The sequence below is a fragment of the Zosterops lateralis genome (assembly GCF_965231275.1).
Source record: "Zosterops lateralis genome assembly, chromosome: 3".
Classification (NCBI taxonomy): Eukaryota; Metazoa; Chordata; class Aves; order Passeriformes; family Zosteropidae; genus Zosterops; species Zosterops lateralis.
Genome location: NC_139764.1, coordinates 94,144,069 through 94,167,988, shown reverse-complemented (window position 1 = coordinate 94,167,988; position 23,920 = coordinate 94,144,069). Strand labels below are relative to the sequence as shown.

Below are 23,920 nucleotides of genomic sequence, written 5' to 3'. Positions count from 1 at the left end.
TTATTACTGAATTCTCCAGTTTTATTTACTATTTTCACTATGATAAACACATTCTCAAACACATGTATGTGAGTATAAAAATGATGAAAGACAATTTTCTTCTTTCTTTTAATCCACCAGATGTTATTGTCATGACAAGAAACACCAAGAACCAAGAGAAGTGCCTTGGAAACCAACAGGGAAATAGAACTTACTACCTTTTAGCTAATTTCATTGTGAACAAGAGATTTATTTTTGCAGATTGACAGACTACTTCCCATAATTCTTTTAACATGCATTTTGTATGTCATCGACAGTTTGCAGATTGACATTCTCTACAGTAGCATAACTGCCAGTAGTACTTAATGCTCCATACTTAAAAACACACTACAATTGATGTGTAATGCTGCCAAAAATTATGTAAACATAAATATTTCACCAAGAAAATTCATGTTCTATTGCTTAATTATACAGTTTTAAGGAATGTTTGTTTGTATATCTAGAACTACTAAAGATTGGCTCCACAGTAGTTGTGGTCACTTGATATCCTTCATGCTTATACAATTCTTTAAAAGTTTGGTTAAAACAGACTTGCATTGGGGTCACATTGTACCCTGGAGTACAAATTGCATGACAAACAGGAACGTAATTCCAAGTAGGCATATTTTTTGGGACAGTGGAGCATGGATTTTGTACACAAACACAAGCTGCCATTAATTTACTTTATATAATAAATGTATAAAACATTCCAGCGAACGTGCAATATGTAAATACTGTAAATAAGCGTAAGTAATAAAGTGTTTGGTATTAAGTTGTTCTCAGTTTGCTTTCTGTTCACGGAATCCAGGTTAATAACTGGTAGCAAATATCATTTATCCACATTTAAACTTCTTTCCGCAAAGAGTAAGAAGGAAAGGTGTACTTCAGTAACCTGGACACCCTGGATTTACCAGGATGGACAGATCTGTGTGTTTCAAACCTACAGAATGCCCAGACTACAAGGCTGCTCAAATTCTCTACAGCATTATAAAATGGAATATTTTTTGAGACTTAACAGATGTTCTGAGGTTTGGGTTTGGTTTGGGGAGGGGCTTTCTGTTTGTTTTTTAATAATGTGCAGTCTGTTCATGATATGGCAAGGCAATCTAATCAGAAAATATCCAGTAAATAATTTCATTATTGTAGAATTTTTAAGGAGTTAGTGTTACTCCAAAAACCTTGACACACATTTCCCTTTCTTCCTTAAATCAGATATTAAATCCAGTTGTCACAATACAATGACTCAAACAGGAAGAAAAAAATTATGTGCAATCTATAAATCTATGTATTGGGTTTGCATGGCCAGGTTTTCGTAGTGGAGGGGCTACAGGAGTGGCTTCTGGGAGTAGCTGCTAAAAGCTTCCTCATGTCCAGCAGAGCCAATGCCATACAGCTCCAGGATGGACGTGCTGGGCCAGTCAGAAATGGTAACCTCCTTGGGATAACACAGTTAAGAAGAGAAAAGTTATTGCACAGCTGTAACTGCAGCCAGAGCAGATCAGGGTGAGAACATGAGAGGAACAGCCCTGCAGACACCAGGGTCAGTGCAGAAGGAGGGGCAGGAGGTGCTCCAGGCACCAGAGCTGAGATTCCCCTGCAGCCCATGGTGAGGCAGCTGTGCCCCTGCAGCCCATGCAGAACCACAGGGATGCAGAGATCCACCTGCAGCCCCTGGAGGAGACCCACACCAGAGCAGGTGGATGCCTGAGAGGAGGCTGTGACCCTGTGGGAGGCCTGTGCTGGAGCAGGGTCCTGGCAGGGAGCTGCAGACCTGTGGGGAGAGGAGCCCACGCTGGAGCAGGTTTGCTGGTGGGACTTGTGACCCCATGGGGGACCCAGGCTGGAACAGGCTGTGCCTGAGGAACTGCACCCCATGGCAGAGTGACCTGCTCTGCAGCAGTTTGGGGAGGACTGATGCCTGTGGGATGGTCTCACACTGGAGAAGTTCATCAAGAGCTCTCTCCTGTAGGAGGGACCCCAAGGTGGAACAGGGGAAGGACTCCTCCCTGAGCAGGAGCAGAAAGAACCTGTGATGAACTGACCATAACCCCCATTCCCATCTCCCTGCTCTACTGGACGAGGAGCTAGAGCTGGGAAGGAGGAGGTGTTTATAAGGTCTTATTTTACTTCTCATCATCCTGCTCTGAATTTGTTAGTAATTAAGTAATTAATAATTTCAGTTAAAGTCCCCAGCTTGACTCTGTTTTGCCCATGGCACTATTTGGTGAGTAACCTCTCCCAGTTCTTATCTCTCAACCAATGAACCTTTCTTTTTATTTTCTCTCCCCTGTCCAGTTGCAGAGGGGAGCAAGAGAGCAGCTCTGGCATCCAGCCAGGGCCAACCTTATACAGTGAACCACAGGTACTTTTATCTTAATACTGGCATTTATAGTTTCCATTCTGTCCTCAGTTTGAACCATAAAATGTAAAACCAAACACAACCCTTCCCACCCTGAGAACTATAGGAGCTGAGATTCTGGAAACTGACACTTCAGAGGCTTCAGCATCCAACTCTATAGAAGAAAAAATGGCAGAAGTACAAAATCCCATCCTGGAACATGGCTATATTTAGCAGGGGAGAAGGACATATTTTTATTTGCTTTCAGTGATGACTAAATGCTGAGTTCCATGTCTCAATGGATGTAATACATGCTTGGAGAAAACCTGGTTGGTAAAGGAATCAACTTCTATGGGATTCACTAAAGCTGCTCATTTACAGTAAACGTGGTGGAACTCTGTGCTTCACTGAGGTTCCACTGACCAGACCCACAGGCTAATATTTAACATAAGAGTTTAAAATATTGTTAAGCTTTTTTTTTCTAGTAGGATATCCAAAATCTAAACAAAAAACCTTCTATTAAATCTCCTTGTAAAAGGGAAATAGCAACTTATTTAATGATTTAATCAATTAATATAAATAAATTAATCCCGTGAAAGTTTTCTCAAGATTTAGCAAAAGTCGGCATGCTCTGAAAGCACACCTATACTATAGCAGACTTTTTTTTTAGTCTTAACTTTACCATTTAAAATATCATTTAAAATATAAAAAGCTGTGCAGGCAGGGAGGGAGAAATAGGAGTCAGTTCTGTATTTTTTCATTCAAAATTACATTTTTCATGAGTGTTATTTTAGATGTGTGAGCGCTTAGTCATCTGTATGATACATGATTTGTATCTTAATCCTGTGTTCACTGTTTCTCTTTGAACTCAAATAATGGTTCTGTGCAAGTGTCCTTCCCAAAGGCAATCCTTGTTCTGTATTCTATATGTGCTTCTACAAATCTGTATAAAATACCATCATGCTCCTTTCCCTCTTCCATAAAAAACCTACTAATTATAAAAATAAACCAGCTTATTCTCCTAGTAGAGGTAGTGAATTATTAAGTCACTAGATTGCTTGCTGAAAATCCATCTCGAGGCTGAGACTTCTAAAATGTGAACTGAATTTAACACCAGTTCTGACTTAGTATAACTTTACAGGGAGATTCCTCAGCCTAGTGAAGGTAAACAACTATATCCTCTTATTTCCTTTGTTACCCCAGCAGCCCAAAGATAAAGATTTAAGACCTTTCAATCTTAGCCTTAATATGCAGGAAACTAGCGGCTGAATTCCTACACAGCCATGAATGGGAAAGCACAAACCATCATGTTCTCAATCTTAAAGAGTTATTTTACTTTCACTGGATTATTTGAAAGGGTCATTCAGGCAGGGAGTAACATTAGATTATGCCTAAATAATTCTACCTTTGAGGTTAGTGCATCAAACCACATTTGGGATATTCTGTCCCTAACTGCCCATCATTTTCCTCCATTTACTTTGTCAAAACATTAATAAAAGAAGTCAATTTTTTTCCAGAGTCAGTACTTAATTGGATTTAAAATAGTGTATTACTCTTTTGTCCCTGAAAAGTGAAACAGCTATTAGCTTGCAATTCCTAGCTTGTTTTTTCAGAAGTCAAAACCAATGGTAATGCAATGCACAAAGATTCTGATTTCTGCATTTAAGTATTCCTTCTACCATCTGCCTTTTCTAAGCAGGTTCTGAAGTTTTATGTCTGATTGAAATTTTAGCACAAAACGGAAAATTTCATTAACACAAACATCTATCCTACAGCAAAAGTTCCAAGAAACAATCCCCATTGTGAAGTCTGAAACACATACAGAGTAACACCAGGATTCCAAACTCCCCAAAAATAACAGCATCTCTTCTGTTGAAATCCATCTTTCTCCCAGAAGGCTGAGCAGAGGACAAGTACAAAGACTCCAAGTTTGGAAGGCAGCAAGAGACAAAAACAAGGCTAATTAAGAAAAAAAAATTTATAGATCCAGTTTTACAGATAATGTGGTAATGGTAGTTCATACCAATGCTGAGAATATTCAAAACAGGAAAACCATCATGGTATCACTTATATTACTGATCTCGGTACATATACATGTCTCAGGCAGACAGGGAGGGTAATGTTCAGAAAAGCAGGTATAGACTTACAAAGCATTCAGATTTTGTCCAAGAGCAGAACTGTCTACTTACTGGCCTGCTAATTTAGTACTGTATTACAGATGGACTGTCTTTACACTGAACTATACTCTCAAAGAACACTTTTGACAGGCTGTACGTTCTCCTGAGTAAATCCTGAAATACTGTCTGACTCTCACATAGGAACTGAGACTACAGCAAATTTGTCATGGACTTGAGTATTTTACTACTGTGAGATACAAAATGTGATTTCACATTTCAGCTTTTAGAGTGCAATGTCTTCTCCTCAAAGTAAATGCCATGTTACATGTGCTTGTGTCAGTGTGCTAGGAACTGACCAGAAGATCAAAGGAAGACTTAGCCCATTCTATCAGGCAGCAGATCTTTTACGACTTCCATCCAAAGGCTGCCTACTGATACTGGGATGACACACCTAAGTGATACATCAATTATTATCTCATAGACTACCACTGAAAATTGACTGAAATCAACTCACTGAGGACAGACTAACAAGACCTCAGTTCAGTTAGCATTATATATAAAGAAGCAAGGTGTTAATTTTGCAGTTCTTGTGAGAAAACACTGGAAGAGATTACAGAAAAATTTATCCTGAATTATACATTTTGTATCTACACTGATGTGTGACAAAATGGTTGATCATGCAATCCAATTAAAACCTTTTTATATTTTTTCTTTAGATGACAGAACAATTAAAATACAAAATTAAACTGAGTAAATACTGAATGTAGAGGCATGATTTTATAATTTAAATACATCAATCAAGTAAACTTTACATATTTCAGGAGAAGCTAATTATTTTCTTTTAGAAATTATATGATGAAGCATTAATGATACTTCTCCAAAAATGCTTTACAGCATCTAAGACACTGCTCGTAAACAGTTTCGAAGTCCTTTTCGTTCCCCTAGAAAAGAAGAGAGGAAAAAGACTGTAAGAATAACAGCACTGGCTAAAGAGAAAATACAAATTGCAAACTGGTTTCTCCACTGACAGTACTGGCAAAAAACATAAATTAGGAAAAAATAAAAACAGTGCAAATATTAGTGATATTTTTGGCATATTTCTCTCTGAGCTCAGGAATTTCCACAGACAAACTCTGTGACTTTTTATTCAACAGTCCTGCATCACTTTCCTTCATGTATTTCTTCCACTCACTTTTGAGCCTTTTAAGTCTTTTTTGTTTTTATGTTCACACTAACCTGTCATGTTGAGCTTCACAGTTTAATGAAGTGTGCAAACAAAAAACCCAAAACAAACCCCTATTTTGTTATGAACCTGCTGCCCACTAATACCATTTGATAATCTCTACTTCCTGGGTAATGAATAGCAATTCCTTATTCAGCTTTCTCCATGATGACAAGATTTTACAGAATCCTACAGCATTTTCATCCACTTCTGTATCTCAAACTGAAGAATATAAGTCTAATTTTTTGCTCTTGCCTGGTATTATCCAACTTTTTTGACTACCTGTGTCAATGGTAGTCAGGAAAGTCTCTAACTTTCCTGATCACATCCTATTTGCAAGGAGGCTGATCAAACAGGGTTCCACCCAATATTGAAAATACAGATGCACTGCATTATTTTAATTTAAATAACTGTTATAAGCATAATAACATTTTCCTTTCCTATCCCAGTAATACATAGTTTTCTTAAGTCATTAAAAAAATTTACACTTCACTTTGTGTAACATCAGATTATGTATCACATGCCAGCTGTGGCATCTGGGAAGATTATATACCACACACACAATTTTTAATCAAGCCACCCAAAGAATTTCTTACACTTACATAATATGGATCTTCAATGATAAGCTGTTTTTGTGGATCATAAGTTCCAAGCAGCTCAATTTTGGCCTTGCAGTCTTTAACTTGGTTGCTTTGCCTGTTCAAATCTCTGCAAAAGAGAAAATACATTTTCCCCTGAATTTTCCTTCAAAGTTTTGGTATCAGTATATGTTCACGACTGTTTCTAGACAATGCAGGCAAATAACGTGTCTGGACTCCGTCAATCCTGTGGACTTTATTCTGCTCTTGTTTTTGTTTTTCTTGTTATGTGGGGTCCTTTTTAATTGAATATGGAAGACACAAACTGAATTCAGAGCATAAAGAAGCAGTCAGACAATTGACCCACAGCTTAAAAAAACTTTGTAACAGTATGTTCATCAAGTTCTTCCTCAAATCAATCATTAGTACTTTCCTCGTATACTCATAATATTCACCCTTAGCTTGTATTGAACAAAAACCAGTGGAAATTATCCGGGTATTTTTCCAGAAGTATGAGTAAGAGTCTCTTATCTGCCCAAAGCCACTGTTTCAGACTGGTATGCTCTAGTTCGTGTAAAATCCTACCACATTCAGTAACAGAAAATGGTAAATCAGTGAGCTACACCTGTTGTCCTTTTGATATACTGTAGCATTTCACCAGTTGTCACATCCTCTTCTTTCTACATTGCCTCTCATTGATAAAACATTCTAGTTTTGAGATGGCATTTTCTCTATTTGCTTAAAAATGGTCATCTGTTATCCCAAAGCCACTTAAAATGCACTTCTCGTCATCTGCAGATTAAAGGCAGCTCAGAACTATCACCCTCACAACAATGAATTCCCAAAACATACTGAATTATTTTAATATTACACATCTCCATACCAAAGCATCATTTTACTTACTCACCATTAAAAAAGGCAAAGAAACCCCTTGTGAATACTTAGTCATAACCATAACAGTTTTAAGAAATTAAATTCTAATTATTAGTTCTGATTAAGAAATTAATTTCAGATAGTTTGGAAATAGCAGTGAGACCACAGTATTGGTTTGGCTTGAAGAAAAATCAGAGATCCTCTATCAAGTTGTTGCTTGAATTTACAGCTTTTTAAATAAATTCTCTAGCCTTTTATAATTAAAAAAAAAAAATGTCAGACCATCTTCTTAAAGGCTTTTGGCATACCACTTAATGAACAAGAGAAGGTCAGATGGCTCTGGTACTAAAGACCAGGCATGTCCCAAATCATCTTTTTCTGGTAAGATAGGCATTCCCTCAACCCCTGGAATCAGCTTGCCCTCTCAGAGCTATAAATAAGCATTCCTAGGCAAAATGGTTGAACTCAGTGCAAGCTAAAGGCAAAACTTTAGCACAGCAGCAGCAATATCCCTGTTATAGTTCTGATGTTTCTTCTGCTCTAGAGCTCATATCATATAAATTGTTAATTCAAATTTCTATTTAAGAATTCAAGTGAAAATAGAAGGAAGCCTTGTCACGTCATTGCCTGAGACACTGCAACCAAGCCAAGTGTGACATACCCTTCATTCATGAAGGCTGTGGAAGAAAGGTTATTCAAGACATTCTAGAAAATTCAACAAAATCATACTTATTTCAGTTAAGTGGTGCTGCTTCTAGAAGACTTTATGTGCTACTAAAAGGGTCTTTATTGAGGTTTTGTTGTTGGTTGTGGTGGTTGGGTTTGGGCCCTTTTAAACTAACTTGACAATAGCCCTTACAAGCACTTTGACACTTGTAGGTTATTAAATTAAGCTCCTTAATCCTCCTAATATGTATGTAATTGAGTAGAAATTTTGCTAGTGATATCCAAATTTTTACACTACGCAGCTACCTAACTAGAGCACAGCTAACAATAAAACAAGACTTCCCCAACTTTGCTTGTTTCCAAGTTCCCTCTTTGAATAAAACAAAGTAAAAAAAACTGTACCATATTTAACTCCTTCCAAACTCCCAGTTTTGTCTTTTAACTGCCATGCAATTAGAAAAACTGATCACTTCACTCAAGACAGTAAGTACATCCTCATTCTGAATTATACAGGCATCAGCTGTATATAGCACAAAGTAACTAAATTACCATGTCCTTAATCCTTTAGAGGCATGTATCACACAAATAAACCATTGACTTCTGTCTCATTAAACTTATTAGAAGTGAAGAATACATCCATTAGCACATCATTCACATACATGTGAAAAAAAAACAAACCCAAACAAAGAAACCCCAACACAAGCTAAGCAGGAAAATGTGACATCTGTCTTCAAAGTGACTTATGAGACATCACTACAAGTAATCCATATGAATTTGTTCCATTTCTTCATACATTACCTTAGATTGCTCTCATCCATACAAAGTATATGATCAAAGGTCTGGAAATCCTCTTTAGTAATCTAGAAGTAAAAATAGGTGCTTTAGCCTACAAACTGCATTTGATTAATAATAAGGGGGAAAAAGGTGTTTTCAAATTCTATAGCTCTGATTTATTAAAAAAGACACAGGTGGAAAGAATAGAACTGCACCTTCATCAAATTTTACAGTAACTTACAACATTTTAAATACACTCGACCACAATTATTTACCCATATCTGCAAATATTCCACAAAAAAAAAAAAAACACACACAAAAAACCCCAAAAAACAAACAAACAAAAAACACACAAAAATACCCCAAAAAACCAGCTATTTAATCAACCTTTTCTATTTTTTCTTTTACACTTCATGAATCAACTTAGAACAATCAAAAGCAACACTTCTAGTACTTTTCAACTACTAAAACGAAAGCATTTTCTAATCATTTCATTCCATCGGGAACCATGCAATAAAAATGGTTAAGAATAAAACAGAATAATTGCTTTCTTGATAGGACAACAAAAATGTACATAACCTGGAATCAATTGCAATACTTACAATCTAGAAATCTGCCACTGCACAATAAAACATACCAAGTGAAACTTAAAGCTGAAGTATGATGTTATGAGTTACAATCTCTTAAAAACAAATGCATCCACAGTATTATAGACCATATAAATTCACAAAATTTGCAGTACAATGTGAAAAAATCTGGGCTCTATTATACATCTTCCTACCATTATACCATCTGCTCTTTTTCTTTCTTGTAATTTATTGACTCCAAAACATTAATATCAATTAAATTCAGAGATCTGTTCACAGTCATGTAGGCAAACGCAGCAGATAAACCACTGACTTAAATACTAATGTCATCTTCTTGTTATAAGGATGGCTGCAGATGTTTGCCAGTTGTCATTTTATTTCAGTTAACATTTAAGCCTTAGTTTAGGGTAAAATCTTCCCAGATCATGCCCACAATGTTGGTATAAGATATCTGGATCAGATGTTCATGAGGATGAAGAAATGGAATAAAATTTTTAATATTAGAGTTCACTTTAAGACTGCCTTTCATGCATGGTCCTGTGTGAAGTATCACAACCAATAAACTTGGAAAGGTCACTCAGAACAGGTTTTTCTGGCAGGCATCCTACAAAGGATGGGCTACAGAAGTAAGTAAGCAAGTAAACGGCTAAAAGGCAAAACACATTATCCTGTAAGTCAGAGTTTTAACTTGTAAAAAATATTTATGCATTAAAAAAAAAGGTTTAGTTGGCAAAACAGCCACTATTTTTTTATTTTTGTACAAACAGCAAATAGATACTGATTAAGCTCCCATAACAGGGAGTAAGAAAAGACAGACAGAAATTATCAGAATAAAGCCATAAATGAAACATTACACACCAAGAGAATTGAAGAGGTGAGGTATGTCAGGAGTGCACATGAAAAGAAAGGGTTAATGACGAAAACTCATGCAGACTTATTTTCACTGTAAAAATATTTGCTGTATTCATGCAGTGCCTCTGACCTATGCAAATATTTTTGCAATAGAAAGAGCTCTGTTTTCCTGGCAAATCTAATCAGGACTTCTGCAGGCTGCTTCTGATTGCTCTACACAGCTGAACACTTGCCCCTGTGCAAATACGAGGGCACAGATTTCTTTGTTGTACAGACAAATGGAAGAATAAACTAGGAACACTTGACAATGTGACAGCTATTACCCTATGACCAGCACTAATACAGTTGCAAATGCAGCCCTAAAACCAAGGTTACGATTTGGCTTGTGCTTTTAAGCCCTAACAAGAGAGTCAGATTAATAAAAAAAAAAACAAAAACAAAAACAACCAAACAAACAAAAACAAAAACAAAAACAAAAACAAAAAAACAAACAAAAAAACAAAAACAAACAAACAAACAAAAAAACCAAAAAAAAAACAAAAAAAAAACAAAAAACAAAAAAAAAAAAAAAACAACAACAACAAAAAAAACAAACCACCACTTTAATTGAGCAAACTCCAATGAACAGAAGGTATTCCTCAAAACTAGTAAAACTAGTACTTTGGGGGGTGAAACTGAGGACATAAAAACTTAGCTACATTTTAAGTAATGTAGTGGAGAGTTAAAGTAGTCAACTTTGGATGAAACTACACCTATAACAATAACTTTACATTTAAAAAATGCATGTAACAATTATTAAATTATTAGTGAAACATTTCCCTGGATTTACAGAAGGGAAATCTCAATTTCTCTGTCTGAAACCCACAGAGAGGGAGTAATCCTCAAATTTATCCAGTTGTGAAACAGTGTTTAATACAACCTTCTTCTAATCTCAGTTTCATATTTAAGGCAAATGCATGATATGAGTCATACCAAAATCAATTTTTGCCTCAGCATGAATAAAAGTGAAAATGATTAAAACCTCTCTGGTCTGTGTGTGAAGAATACGAGCTTAGAGAATTTCATACAGCAACCTATCATTAACTAAAATGATAACTTAATTTTATATATAAATATATACATTTATTTTTATACTTCACTTTTAACTGAGAGTATCACTGTTTATGGTGGTAGGACATGACCAATTTAGTATTCTCTTTGACATAAACCATTCTTGCAGTACTGAATTTTTTTTTAAAAAAGCTAAAAATCATGATTATCATAATTATGCAAGAAATTACATGAGAGAAGGTCCTTTCACTGGGTGGGTAACAGTTTTCCACAGGACTGAAGAGGATAACTGCACAAGGTACTTATGACAGTACTTGGAAGGCAACAGAAGATAAATCCCTACTCTCTATTTCAGCTTCTGTGTTAAATATTCCTTAATCTGTTCTGAAACACGTGTCATACAAAATTCTATCCTTAAGTTTGTCTCTAACAGTGAAACAAATACACTCCCACTTGTACTAACTCTGAAAAGTCCTATTCTACACTGTCAAGTACCTCTTTTTTCAGAAGTACCACAAGACCATAGCAGGTCTGCAGTTCAGAGAATCAACAGAATCAGCAGAGACCATGTGACAGAAGTTAAGGAAAAAAATTTATTTGGAGTTACATTATTAACATCAGTGCAAAATAAAGTTACCTGCAGTTCAGGGATTTGAAGATTTTCTTTACAAAAGAAACTGTGTACTGGAATGATTTAGACAAATTTTCATCCTGTTAGTCTTTCATTTCATTGCCTCATTTTTAAATTTTCTCTCCCTGTATATGTAACATTTTAAGGTCTTCTGATTGAAAAATCTTTTCAATTGCCAGAACATATAAGCAAATGTCTTCATTAAAGTGTTTTCGTTCCTTCTCTGCCAAAGGAGGATACATAGATTTGCTTCAAAACAAAGGATCAACTTGGTTTGGGTCCTTTGCTTTAATTTAACTGCTCATAAGTCACTCTAGGAATACCTAGAAGAACAGGTCTCAAGTTTCCAAGGCATATCTTCTAAGACAAACATGGGAAACTACTGTGATGACTGAAACATTGCCTGAATAACTGCAGTACCATTTAGCTTGTATATTGACAAACAATGATGTCTATAAGTACTGAGAAACAATAAATCCAGACACTGTAACAGGAAAAGATCACAACAGACTTTTTTAGTTATTATTCTAATAGTAAATTACTGAAAAAGCTGAAATGGTGCTGTGCTTAATTCTGTTTCATATAAACAGAGATTAACATCAGGAGAGGTCAGCAGAGGGCAATTGACTAATTGAGAGAATTTATTTTTGAAAGTCAAAAAACTAAACATGTAGTCTTTGAAAAGTGAAGAAAGTAAATATGACCTCAGTGAGGTCTAGAAAAATTCTGAAGGGAACAGAAATATAAGATAATAACAAGACTACTTGATCTTTTTGTCAATACAAAAACTAGTGGTGTAAACTCAAACTAAGTAAAGGTCAAGCCCTAAAGGAATATCTTATATCCAGAGAATAGTTAACTGAAGTAAATTATGTGCATTTATATGAGTGTCTGAATGATTTAAATAGATGCAGACACATTTACTTCCAATCTCTTTGGAATGCAGTACGGAAATACATGTTCTTTTGTTAATGAAAACAGATACGAGTTTAGGTAAAACTTGTAGGATTTCACTAAGTGGCAAACCTGCCTTTGACTTAAGAATGCTTCAAGGGTATGTTTTCCTCTGAAGTTACCACCAACTGTGCTACTAATCTTGGGTTTGAGTGCTTTCATTCTAATTTAGCACTCCAGGTATTTTTAGAAGATCTACATGCAAGCACAGAAACTTTTTGTGATGAAGAGGAATTCTACTTCTTTTTGGACCTGCTAAATAAATATATTCCTTGCTGAAGGATGCATCACAGATTACTGGAGTAAGACCATTTTAAAAAAAAATATTTTAATAATGCTCAAAATACTAAACATTTGGAGGCAGGAATTTTCTATAATGCAGAAACTGGTTCAATGATTTCCAGTTATATTTCCAACAAACCTTAATAAGAAAAAACTCATTAAGCTCAACTAGAAGAGTTAAGCCACTTTGGAGTCCTTTAAAAAACTGCACAGAGTATTTACTACTTGATGCTTAACCATGCATTGGTCAAGTGCCTTCTGTGATTGCAATGGTTAGGGCATGGGTATGAATAAGGAAGAAAATGTACTCTCTTCTACCTGTCGTGCTTTATGTGCTGTCTCAATGCCATGATGTCTTAGACAACCTAAAGCCCTTGAGTCTGGGAAGCGCCCCACGTTCCAGTCTGAGACAGCGGCACTGTCTGTCCTCCACTGTAACAACAAAACAAATATATAGACAGATTTTAAGAAAATTAAGATACAGTACCTGCCTGGCAATATGATTCATGGGAATGCCATGCTTCTTCATGCAATTCTGTCCTCGATAGTCAGGAGGGCTTCCTATTTCATAGCGAGATGTTGCTGCACTGTCTATCCTCCACTACAGAAAAACAAATTAATATTTTTATTTTTCTTTCCTCACTGCTTATATTTCTGACTGGCTAAGAGACACTTATCTCTTGGAACAGAAATCAATAGCTTACCTTATGTTCAAGCTTTTCATCAGTTACAAGTTTTCTGAAAACTGCTTCAGCTATTGGAGAGCGACAGATGTTTCCTATGGAAACAAGAGATTCAAGTGAATTTTCAGACTACTGAAAACAAAAAAACAGTAATGGTGTGGCTTTTTCAGCCCAGATAAGATTAAATATTTTTATTTACTCAGAATTCAAATTGTGTATGTGAGAATGCAGTCCTGCACCAGGGTTGGGGCTATCTCCAGTATCAGTACAGACTGGCATGAAGGGATTGAGAGGAGCCCGGTGGAGGACTTGGGAACACTGGTGGGTGCAAAGTTGGATAAGAGCCAGCAGAGTGCACCTGCAGCCCAGAAAGCCAATCACATCCTTGGCTGTATCACAAGCAGCATGGCCAGCAGGTTGAGGGAAGGGATTCTGCTCCTCTACTCCACTCTCATGAGACCCCTCCTGGACTAACGCATCCAGTTCTGGGGCACCCAGCACAAGAAAGACACAGAGCTGTTGGAGTGGGTCCAAAGGAGGGCCACAGAGATGATCTGAGGGCTGAGCACCTCTGAGTGAGAACTGAAGTTGTGCAGTCTGAAGAAGAAAAGGACTGGGGAGATCACATCTTACTGCAACCTTTCTATATATAAAGGTGGCTGTAGTGACAATGGGTTTAAACAGAAATGGAGAACACTTGTACTGGACATAAACAAGAATTTTTTTTTACAGTGAGGGTTGTGAGACATTGGAAAGGTTGCCCAGAGAAATTGTGGTGTTCCATCCTTGGAAATGTTCAAGACCAGGCTGGATGGGGCTTTGAGCAACCTGGTCAAGTGGAAGGCATCTCTGCTTATGGCAGGACATTGCAACTCAATGAGATGATCTAGGTGATGGTCCCTCCCACCCAAATTCTACTAGGATTCTACACATCCACCCATCTCTTGAGTAAGTCCAAAACACAGCCACCAGCACTGTGAAAATGTAGTGAAATGCCTGAACAACCTGTAGTAAAAATGCTTTTGGTGACTGAAGTCAAGTGACTACAGGCCAAACTGAGTCCTCATAAGAGCAACATCCAGAAACCAATTCTAACCCCCCAAAATTGAATTTAATTACACGAGCTCTAAAAACATCACAGAAAAAAAATCTGAACCTTTTTTGCCTAAAATAAGGAGGATTAGGAACAAAACCTAACATATGGCAAAGCTCAAGTGCTGTCAATCAGCCAACAAACAGTTAAGATATTTATACAAATGCATAAACAATCTTCCCTTTCAATAGTCTACAACTGCCCTAGCCACTTGATCTGACCGTATTTTCAAAAAGAACCTATTTCAACAATGCATTACAGCCCCATTAAAAACTAAAAATAATGGATCTACACCGTATTGGTTCTGAAACTGTAAGTACAACGGTAATAATCTATGGCTGACCTCTTAAAAATGCATGCAGAAATTCATATTTGAAAAGAATGAAGTGTCTCAATAAAAAGCCTATTCAACTATTACTTTAGCTCTTTCTACCTTTTCATCCTTCTGAAGTTTTCAGTAATTAGATGGATATTCATAATATTTGATACATCAAGCAGATAGCAGTAACTCATACACACAAATCTTCAATTCCCATCAAACAAAATGTGTAACTTTGCTCATCTCTGATTTTTGAGCAGATAAGCATAAAATACCAAAAAAGGCAAAACTCATCTCTGTACCCTTAAATAAATCACTCTCCTACTACTGATTAAATGCATTCCAAATCTCAAACCATAAAAAGAAAAAGATGCCAATGAACAAAGCTAAATTTCCATCAGCAAAAAGGAATTTTCACATGAGGCACTTAATCTCATTTTCAAACGAAACACCAAGGTTAATACTCCATTGCTAAAGAGAGAAGCTGCTATGACCTGGACATTTAATAACTTGCTGTCACACGTCAACTATAAAAATCGCAAAGAGGGAAGTGAAGGTCTGAAGCAACACAAATTGACTGTCAAAGATTTCGGAAACATCAAATCAACTAAATGGCAAAAGGAACAGGCTTTTGAAAAACTGATCTTGCCAAAACATTAAGTGAGTTCTGATGTCAGTAGATCTTCTTCCAGGAGAAAACATCCTAATTCCATTGTTTGAATTAGCTTATTTCATGCACAGAAATGAAATCAGTCTTGGAAGAAAAATAAAGCAGGAAAATTTTGGGGCTCCCTATGTGGTTAAGCGAGAACAGAAGTTAGGAAAAGTGTATTCCAATTTGTTTTTTAAATAAAAAAGTCTGTAATAGGTACTTAGTGTTTTTGAAAATAACCTGAGAACTTCTGCAATCACCTTTGACTCATTCACGACTATCAAATTTATAATTATAACCCCCTAGTCCTAATTTGTCTGTTCCCTCTCTTTATTTGTAACTTCAAATAGGTGATCTTACATCTTTTTTCTAAACTATTACATTCTGTTTCCATTACACCAGCTGTTGAGGCCATCCATTTCTTCCTGAACAAACTTTTTTCTCTGTATGAATGATCCTACAAAACTGTGCATGAACAGTAACTTTCATTACTACACTCAACATTTCAGTAAAAAACAATGATTAATATTCTTGGACCTAGTAATTCATTAACTAGCTCCCAGAATTTCAAAATGGTAGTTTTGAAATAAATCCCTCATGGCTTTTTCCATTTATTTAGTCTTCTGCTTTACATGGATTGAATTTGTTTCAAATTTTCACTCTTCTACAGCTTGCTTCTTAAAATATATGTCACAAATAAAATCTTTAATGACATCATATAAAATGCCATAATGAACAGCACCATGATCACCCTTGATTAAACATATTAACTACCTCTTCAAGCAGTAACTAGAAACTTCAGTTGTATCATTTTTGAAACCAACACTTAACCCAGTTTGTGACTTAAAAATTAATGTCTTCCCTGATGACACATTCCAGATATTAGCAGAGGTATTAACACTGTTAGGGAACTTCAATCAGCATTCAAATCTGTTCTTGGGAAGTACAGACAGGATGACAGAACTGACTTAACAGAAGCTCCTCTCCCCACATACTCTGCAATATTATTTTCATCCTAAATGACTTTTACCCATGCTACTCCTTGCAACTGTTGTCACTCATCTCAAGATTGATGTAAAGCCCTATCTTATCCCACCAACATATGTAAATTTAATCCCAGTTTTCCAGTCACTTTTCTCACTAATTTCTATCCATTTCAGATATGGTTTTCCATCCCACATGGATCCTTCCAGGTTTTGCTGAGGTTCCTCACACGTATAGTATTTCTTAAATTATGGATTGACAGACATATTTGGAGAGTGAATGGAGAAATTTTACAAAAAGTATCTTAGGGCAATTACCTTCCTCCCTGGACTAGAACCATTCTTTTCCTTAAATCTTATCTACACATTATCTTCACTACCTATCCTCTTCTGGTATTCCTTTCTTCTTTGTTGTATTTCCAACTGATCTAATAATGCTGGCTTTATGTACAAGGTAGCAGTATTCAAGTTCTCAAAATCTCCATCCTCTCCTTTTATTTTTTCACATCTCAACTTAAAGAAGTTGTAGTGACATCTTCAATCACAGAAAACTAGTGCCCAAAGTACCTAGAATCCACCTGCTGAAATTAATCCTACAAACCTCTCCAAATATGATGATCCAAGGACAAGAGAGTTCAATCACAGAATCAGTACTGGAACCATCTGTCAATCACTTTTAAGAAGTCATGTTTTCTCATTTGTTTTCTAAGCACACGGCCTCCAGTGAGAGTGACCTAAGCCAACACCTAATTCTTTGAGTTCTTACCCTGGTCTCTGCACTAATCTTTGACCTACTCCCAGACAGAAATGAAAGATCTGCTTCTACTGGCAGGAGAAACAATTTGAATCTATTTCATGCTCAATTCCACTGCCCATCTCTGAGTATGTTGATCCAATCACTTATTCTCTCAACTAGTTTTGTAATTGTTCCTTATTCAGCTCCCTACTCCTTTCAGAGCCTCCCTAAATGCAAACAAATGCTTTTCTCTTGTTCCTTTCTTTTTTTTTTTGTCTGTTAGTAAAGGAAGTTTTATTAGTTTTCATCCTCTCACATGCAGAAACCTGATTTTTATTTTATTTAAGTTTTCACAAATGATCACTTCATCGGAGTGACTGGAATAATGCTTCCCAGCATCATTTGCACCATTCATCAGGCCCCCTTCACAAATGTTTAAAACTGACCAGTCACTTTATTCTGTTCTGTACCCAAATTCCTGTCAGAACCTCATCACAAGTCCTAGTTCTTTCCATCTTCTCACACTCAGCATTCAATTAGTTTTGTGAAGAGCCATTCAAGGGACAGATTTTAATTCAGATTCCCTGGTGCATTCATGTGTGTCTCAAAAAACTTTCCTTGCAGCAAGAATAATTATCCTAAATTATTCAACTGCTGGCACATCATGCCTTTCTAATAAACCTAGAGGTTCATCACGAAAACACAAGTTTTCAACACATAAGGACCTACTCACAGCAATCAGACCCTCAACATCTTTTAAGCATAGATCTTGTTCAATACCAAGATTACTCTTACAACCATGCTTTCAACTCTCTAGTATGTCTGCATCATTTTGAAACAGATTAAATAAGATGCTGTATGCTTACAGATATATTATCAATACTGAATAGAAGGCAATTTCCTTACATTTATCTAACATTCTCTTCTTTTTATATAAAAAGACATCATTTCTTTTTGTCAACTTGCCAAGAATCCTCATTACAGCAACTGTTTTTTGTGGCTTCTTCAATGACTTACCCAACCTAGTGCCTTCCCATTATGCTCTAAGTAGCATTATAAATAGCTATAAAACAGCATTTTGTCCCATGAAACATAGTATTTGGCTATATCTAAACACATACAATGAATTGTGACAACTGAACCAGGAAACTCGAATCTCTCTGTAACAGCCATCTAACGTCCTCATACTCACTAAGTTAGTTACCATTTCAGAAATTATTTTATGCAGTCCAGATCCCTGGAGACGATACTCGTACTTAGTGATTCACAACAAGCATTAAACTTCTGAAGACCTAGTCAAACCCACTTTGCTCAACAGTACACACATCTTACAACTGCTTCTCCATCTCTGGAGGAGATCAGAAAGCCAGTGCCTGGTCAAAGATGCTCAATCAGCTTGTGTTGTAGTGGATAAGTCATCAGAGAAAGAGGCAGACTTATATAATGCAGCATCACATTAAGCCCATTTCTGGAGCTTGACTATTAATTACATGAGCTACGTAAGTGTAAAATGAGCAAACTGCATTTTGAGTCACCTCCACTTTTAATTATTTCTTTGCTTAAATGAAAAAAAAAAAATTTCTGGTGCCTTTTCATAAGCTGTAATTAAATATGTTGCTAGGTATTTCAATTATTTCTCAGTGATGAGGAGCCCTTATCATTAATGTAGTTATGCACATTAACTAGATTGTATTTTGTTGTGTAATGACTATCTGCTTATTTCATTACAAAGAAAGAACACAATAGATATTTCAGTAATAGGTTTCTTTCAAAACAATGTAGAAAAAAAATGCAGTTTTTCATGAAGAAGTGCCCTTTCTGGAATCCACTCTCACTAGATGTGGCAAAGTTTAGGATTAATGTACTACATTAACCAGCAACAGTTAAATGCAGTTCTAGAAATCTGTTTAGTACTCGTTTCAGCAATAATCTCAGGTATTTTTCCTAGTAAAATTTAGGAGAAAAAAAGTATCACTCTTGAAGAATAACCAAAAAAAAAAAAACAAGCACATTTAAAGCAGAAACAAGAAACAAGTTGCCTACAAAATTTAGCTGAGAAGAGTGTATATTTCACTGGAAAAAAAAGAGTGCTTATCATGTCAATTAGCTTTTCACACGGCATTTCACTAAGGGGTTTTTTTTCATAACCCAGTAACACAGAAGAGGAAATTTAAAAGCTACTTACAACATTTGATTAAAACAATCCATCCTATTAGCATTGGTAATGATTGATACTTGTCCATCCTTTCCTCAGGCCTAATAATTACTTAATATAAATTATTATATTATGTTACACTAGAAAGAGCTCCTGCATTAGAACCTTGTTACAGTGCAAATGACCATTCTGGGCTTACAAATCCACACATAGGAACTGTTTCACAAAATCATAGAATAGTTTAGGTTGGAAAAGACCCTGAAGATCACAGCTGACTGTTAACCCAGCACTGCCAAGTCCACCACTAACCCATATCCTTAAGCACCATGTCTGTTAAATATCTATGGAGTATTTAACTATTCCTCAACTATTTCTCTGGGCAGCCCCTTCCAGTGTTTTGACAACCCCTTTGTGATGAAATTTTTCCTAATACCCAATTTAAACCTTCCCTGGTGCAACTCCAGGCTGTTTCCTCTCATCCTGTCTCTATCAACTTATTTCAGGTATTGTAGAGTGGCAAGGTCCCTCCTGAACCTCCTGCTCTCCAGGCTAAACAACCTCAGCTTCCATAACCACCCCTCATCACACTTGTGTTCCAGACCCTTCACCAGCTTTGCTTCCCTTCTCTGGACACACTCCAGCAATTCGATGTCTTTTATGACTGAGGGGCTCAGAACTGGACAGAGCACTTGAGGTGCAGCCTCACCTCTGCAAGGACCCGGGACCATCACTGCCCTGCTCCTGCTGGCCACACTATTGCTGACTCGGGCCAGGAGGCCACTGGCCTTCTCAGCCCCCTGGGCACAGGCTGGCTCATGTTCAGCTGTGGTCAATGAGCAGCCCCAGGTCCTTTCCCACAGGGCACCCTCCCAGCCACTGTGCCCCCAGCCTGCAGCACTGCAGGGGCTTGTCCTGTCCAAGGGCAGGACTTGGAACAGTCTTGTTGAACTTTGTATTGTTGGATTTGACCCAGCCTGTCCAGCTCTGTCTGCAGAGCCTTTCTAGTCTCCAGCACACCAACACTCCTACCCAACTTGGGGATGTCTGTGACCTGACAAGAGCAGCCCTCAATCCCCTTGTCCAGATTACTGATTAAGACATTAAACAGGACTGATCCCAATTCCGAGCCCTGGGGAACCCCTACTCGTGACCAGCTGTAGTGGTGGGTGTAAATCATTCACTTTGGGCCCACACATCCAGTTTTTTACCCAGGAAACAGTGCACTCATCCCAGCCCTAAGTAGCCAGTTTTTCCAAGAGAATGCTGTGGGAAATGCTGTGGGAAATGCTGTTACAGGTTATAACAAAGTCCAGGTAGACAACATGTCTCTTTTTCTCATCCACTAGGCAGGTCACCTGGTCACAGAAGATCGGGTTGTCCAAGCAAGACCATCCTGGCTGGGCCTGATGCCCTGGCTGTCCTGTGCCACATGATGGCACTCATGATGATCTGCTCTATGACCTTCCCTGGCAGCAACATCAGGCTGGCAGGCCTGCAGTTCCCCAGGTCATTCTTTCAAACCTTCTTGTAAGTGAATGTCACATTTGCCAACCTCCAGTCAACCAGGACCTCCTCAGCTGACCAGGACTGATGGTAAGTGATTGAAAGTGGCAGAAGAGGACCTGGAGGTACTGACTGACACTCAGCTGACAGCAATGTGCCATGTGGCCAAGCAGGCCTGTGACATCCTGCCCTGAACCAGCAATAGCGTGGCCAGCAGGACCAGGGCAGTGATTGTCCCCTGTACTCGATACAAGGCCCTCCTTGAATCTTACATTCAATTGTGGCCCCTCACTACAAAACCTTGAGGTGCTGCAGCGTGTCCAGAGAAGGGCACCAAGGCTTGTGAAGGGTCTGGAACACAAGTCCTGGGAGAAGCAGCTGAGGGAGGTGAGGTTGTTAAGGCTGGAGGAAACGAGGCTCAGGGAAGCCTTAGGGCTCTCTACAAGACCTGAAAGGAGACAGCAGACAGGTGGGAGTTGGTCTCTTCCGAGGCCACTATAATAGAAGAGGAAATGGAGTCAAGCTGCACCAGGGGAAGTTCAAATTGGAGAGCAGAAGGAAATTTTTCACTGAAAGGGTGGTTAAGAATTGAAAAGAGCTGCCCAGCGGGGTGAGGGAGTCCTTGTCCCTGAAGTGCTCAGAAAGTAACTGAATGTGGCACTTAGTGTTTGGTCAAAGGCTGGACTTGATAATCCTGGAAGTCTTTTCCAACCTTAGTGAATATGTGATTTTATTCTATGAATCTGTGATACTATTCCCCATCCCTGTATTCCAGCTCAGGGGGCTGGTACACGGTGACAAATCCAACTTAGCACTCAAGACTGAGGCAAAGAAGGCATTGAACACCTCAGCCTTTTCCTCATCCTTTGTCACTGTTTTCTCCTGCATCCAAAAAGATGAAGATTCTACTTAGCCCTCTTTTTGCTGCTGATGTATTTATAGAAATATTTTCTTTTCTCTTTTATGGCAGCAAACACTTTATGTTCTAGCTGTGTTTTGGGGCCTTCTATTTTTTCTCCCTGTGTAACCTCATGACATCCTTCAGTCCTCCTGAGTTGGCCACCCCTTCTTCCAAAGGTCATAATCTCTCTTCCTTCAGTTCCAGCCAGAATTCTCTGATCAGCCAAGCTGGTCTTCTCCATTGGCTCACCCTTCAGCACACAGGGATGGTGATTACCACTGTCTTTAGAACATCATGTCTGGGAGGGAGGATTCATATAAATTAAGATTTTTTATACAAAAACATATGTATTGACCACTAGCTTCTAAACACACAGCAACTGATAATCCCTTACTAAAGGATGTTTTCTCTGGATTATTATTTGCAGTTGATTTTACTCTAAGGTAAACATCAGAACATATTTCACAAAACTAAACTCTTATTTTGCTATTCAACTAATCTGCATGTCTCCTATTACAACAACAAAAAAGCAGATAGTGAAAAGCCCAAACATTAACTAGTCGTTTTGCAACAAACTTGGCAAAATACCAGGGATTCATAGGACATAGGTAAGGTTACAGGGGCTAAGAAAGCAGATAATGTTAACAGCCCTCCTAGATCAGAGCAGAAAGCCATCCAGCTTCTTATACCCTGAAGAAAGCAGGGGGTTATAGAAAGCATGTACAAAATGGGGCATGGCTCTGTAATCTATGTACTCAGGTTAGCTATTTGCTAGTTGTGATTATCTTGCTTACCAGTAATTGATAGTCCTAAACTCCAGAAAAGCATTCAGGTGATCCCTGATTCCATCTACACTTCTCTTTTCTGGGACTTCGCATGACAAGATTTACAACTTACACATACAAAATATCAGTAAAACGAAGTTTCCTATTTCTTCATTTTGGTAGCCTTTCAAAAAAGGTCTTATTCTTTTGATTCATTTTTCATACCAGATCAAGAATTTCATGATTAGATGATAACTGATCAGCCTCTACCAAGTTCATTTTCTTACTTAAAGTTCTACCCTTCTTTCCCTCTTTTTACAGCAGCTCTTACATTAACTTCAGTGGTTTTCTCTCCCTTTCCCAGTTCGGGCGCTGTTCCCAACAGCAAGCCTGCAGGGAGGCTCCCCCTTCCCATCCCGCTGTCCAGACGCCAAGTGCTGCACAACCCATCCCAGAAACCTGTTCGAAGCCACCTCTCCGAGCTGCCCCAAGCAGCAGCCTTAGGTCAGAGCTGGTTTATGCCTATTTAGATGCGGCACTTCCCCACACACAACCTTCGTATCTCTCAACGCTGCATTTTACTTCCTTCAGTATTTCCTACGGATTTCACAGAATCACGTAACTATTAGGGCTGGAAGGGACCTCTGGACATTATCCAGTGCAATCCCCCTGTCGAGGCAGGGTGACCTAGAGGAGGTTACACAGGAACGCGTCCAGGCGCGTTTGGAACATCTCTAGAGGAAGACTCCACGATCATGTCACGCAACCTGTTCAGTGCTCTGCCACCCTCAACGCTAAGCCCTTCCTCGTTGTTCCTATCACAAAAAGGGCGCAGGTGTATTCAGCCTTCTGCTTCCCTTCCCGGCTCCTACTCCCGACAAAGCGAACTCGCGAAACCGTCCGAAGGCGGGACGCCTGCGGCCCCGCGGCGGGCCTGCCGCACTGCCCCCGGCCCGGCCCGGCCTCACCGCGCTCCGCCCCGCCCCGCCCCGCCGGTGCCCCGGGCCGAGGAGCGGCGGGCGCAGAGCGGGAGCGGTGGGTGAAGAGCGGGAGCGGCCGTCCCTCGCCCCGCTCACCCAGGCACACGAACAGCACCGACTTCGACTCCCCCGCCGCCATCTTCGCTCAGAGGACCTCGCGGCTGTCGTGCCGCCCGCGCCTCGCTTTACGGCACCGGCTGTTATAGGCG

The 23,920-nt window shown here is 38.4% G+C and overlaps 1 protein-coding gene across 2 annotated transcripts; it reads right to left on the bottom strand.

The window, feature by feature from the left end:
- On the bottom strand, positions 1-23,920 carry ACP1 (acid phosphatase 1). 2 transcript variants are annotated; one of them, XM_083858231.1, is made up of 6 exons: positions 23,808-23,920; positions 13,647-13,720; positions 13,261-13,374; positions 8,611-8,672; positions 6,298-6,403; positions 1-5,414 (listed from the first exon to the last, which is right to left on the bottom strand). In XM_083858231.1, exons 1-6 carry the CDS (start codon positions 23,848-23,850, stop codon positions 5,337-5,339), a joined length of 477 nt encoding a protein of 158 aa, XP_083714357.1. In that variant the 5' UTR covers positions 23,851-23,920; the 3' UTR covers positions 1-5,336. The 2 variants fall into 2 exon arrangements, with proteins under 2 accessions (XP_083714357.1, XP_083714356.1); XM_083858230.1 differs by lacking the exon at positions 13,261-13,374 and adding an exon at positions 13,430-13,543 and having other exon boundaries at positions 23,808-23,919.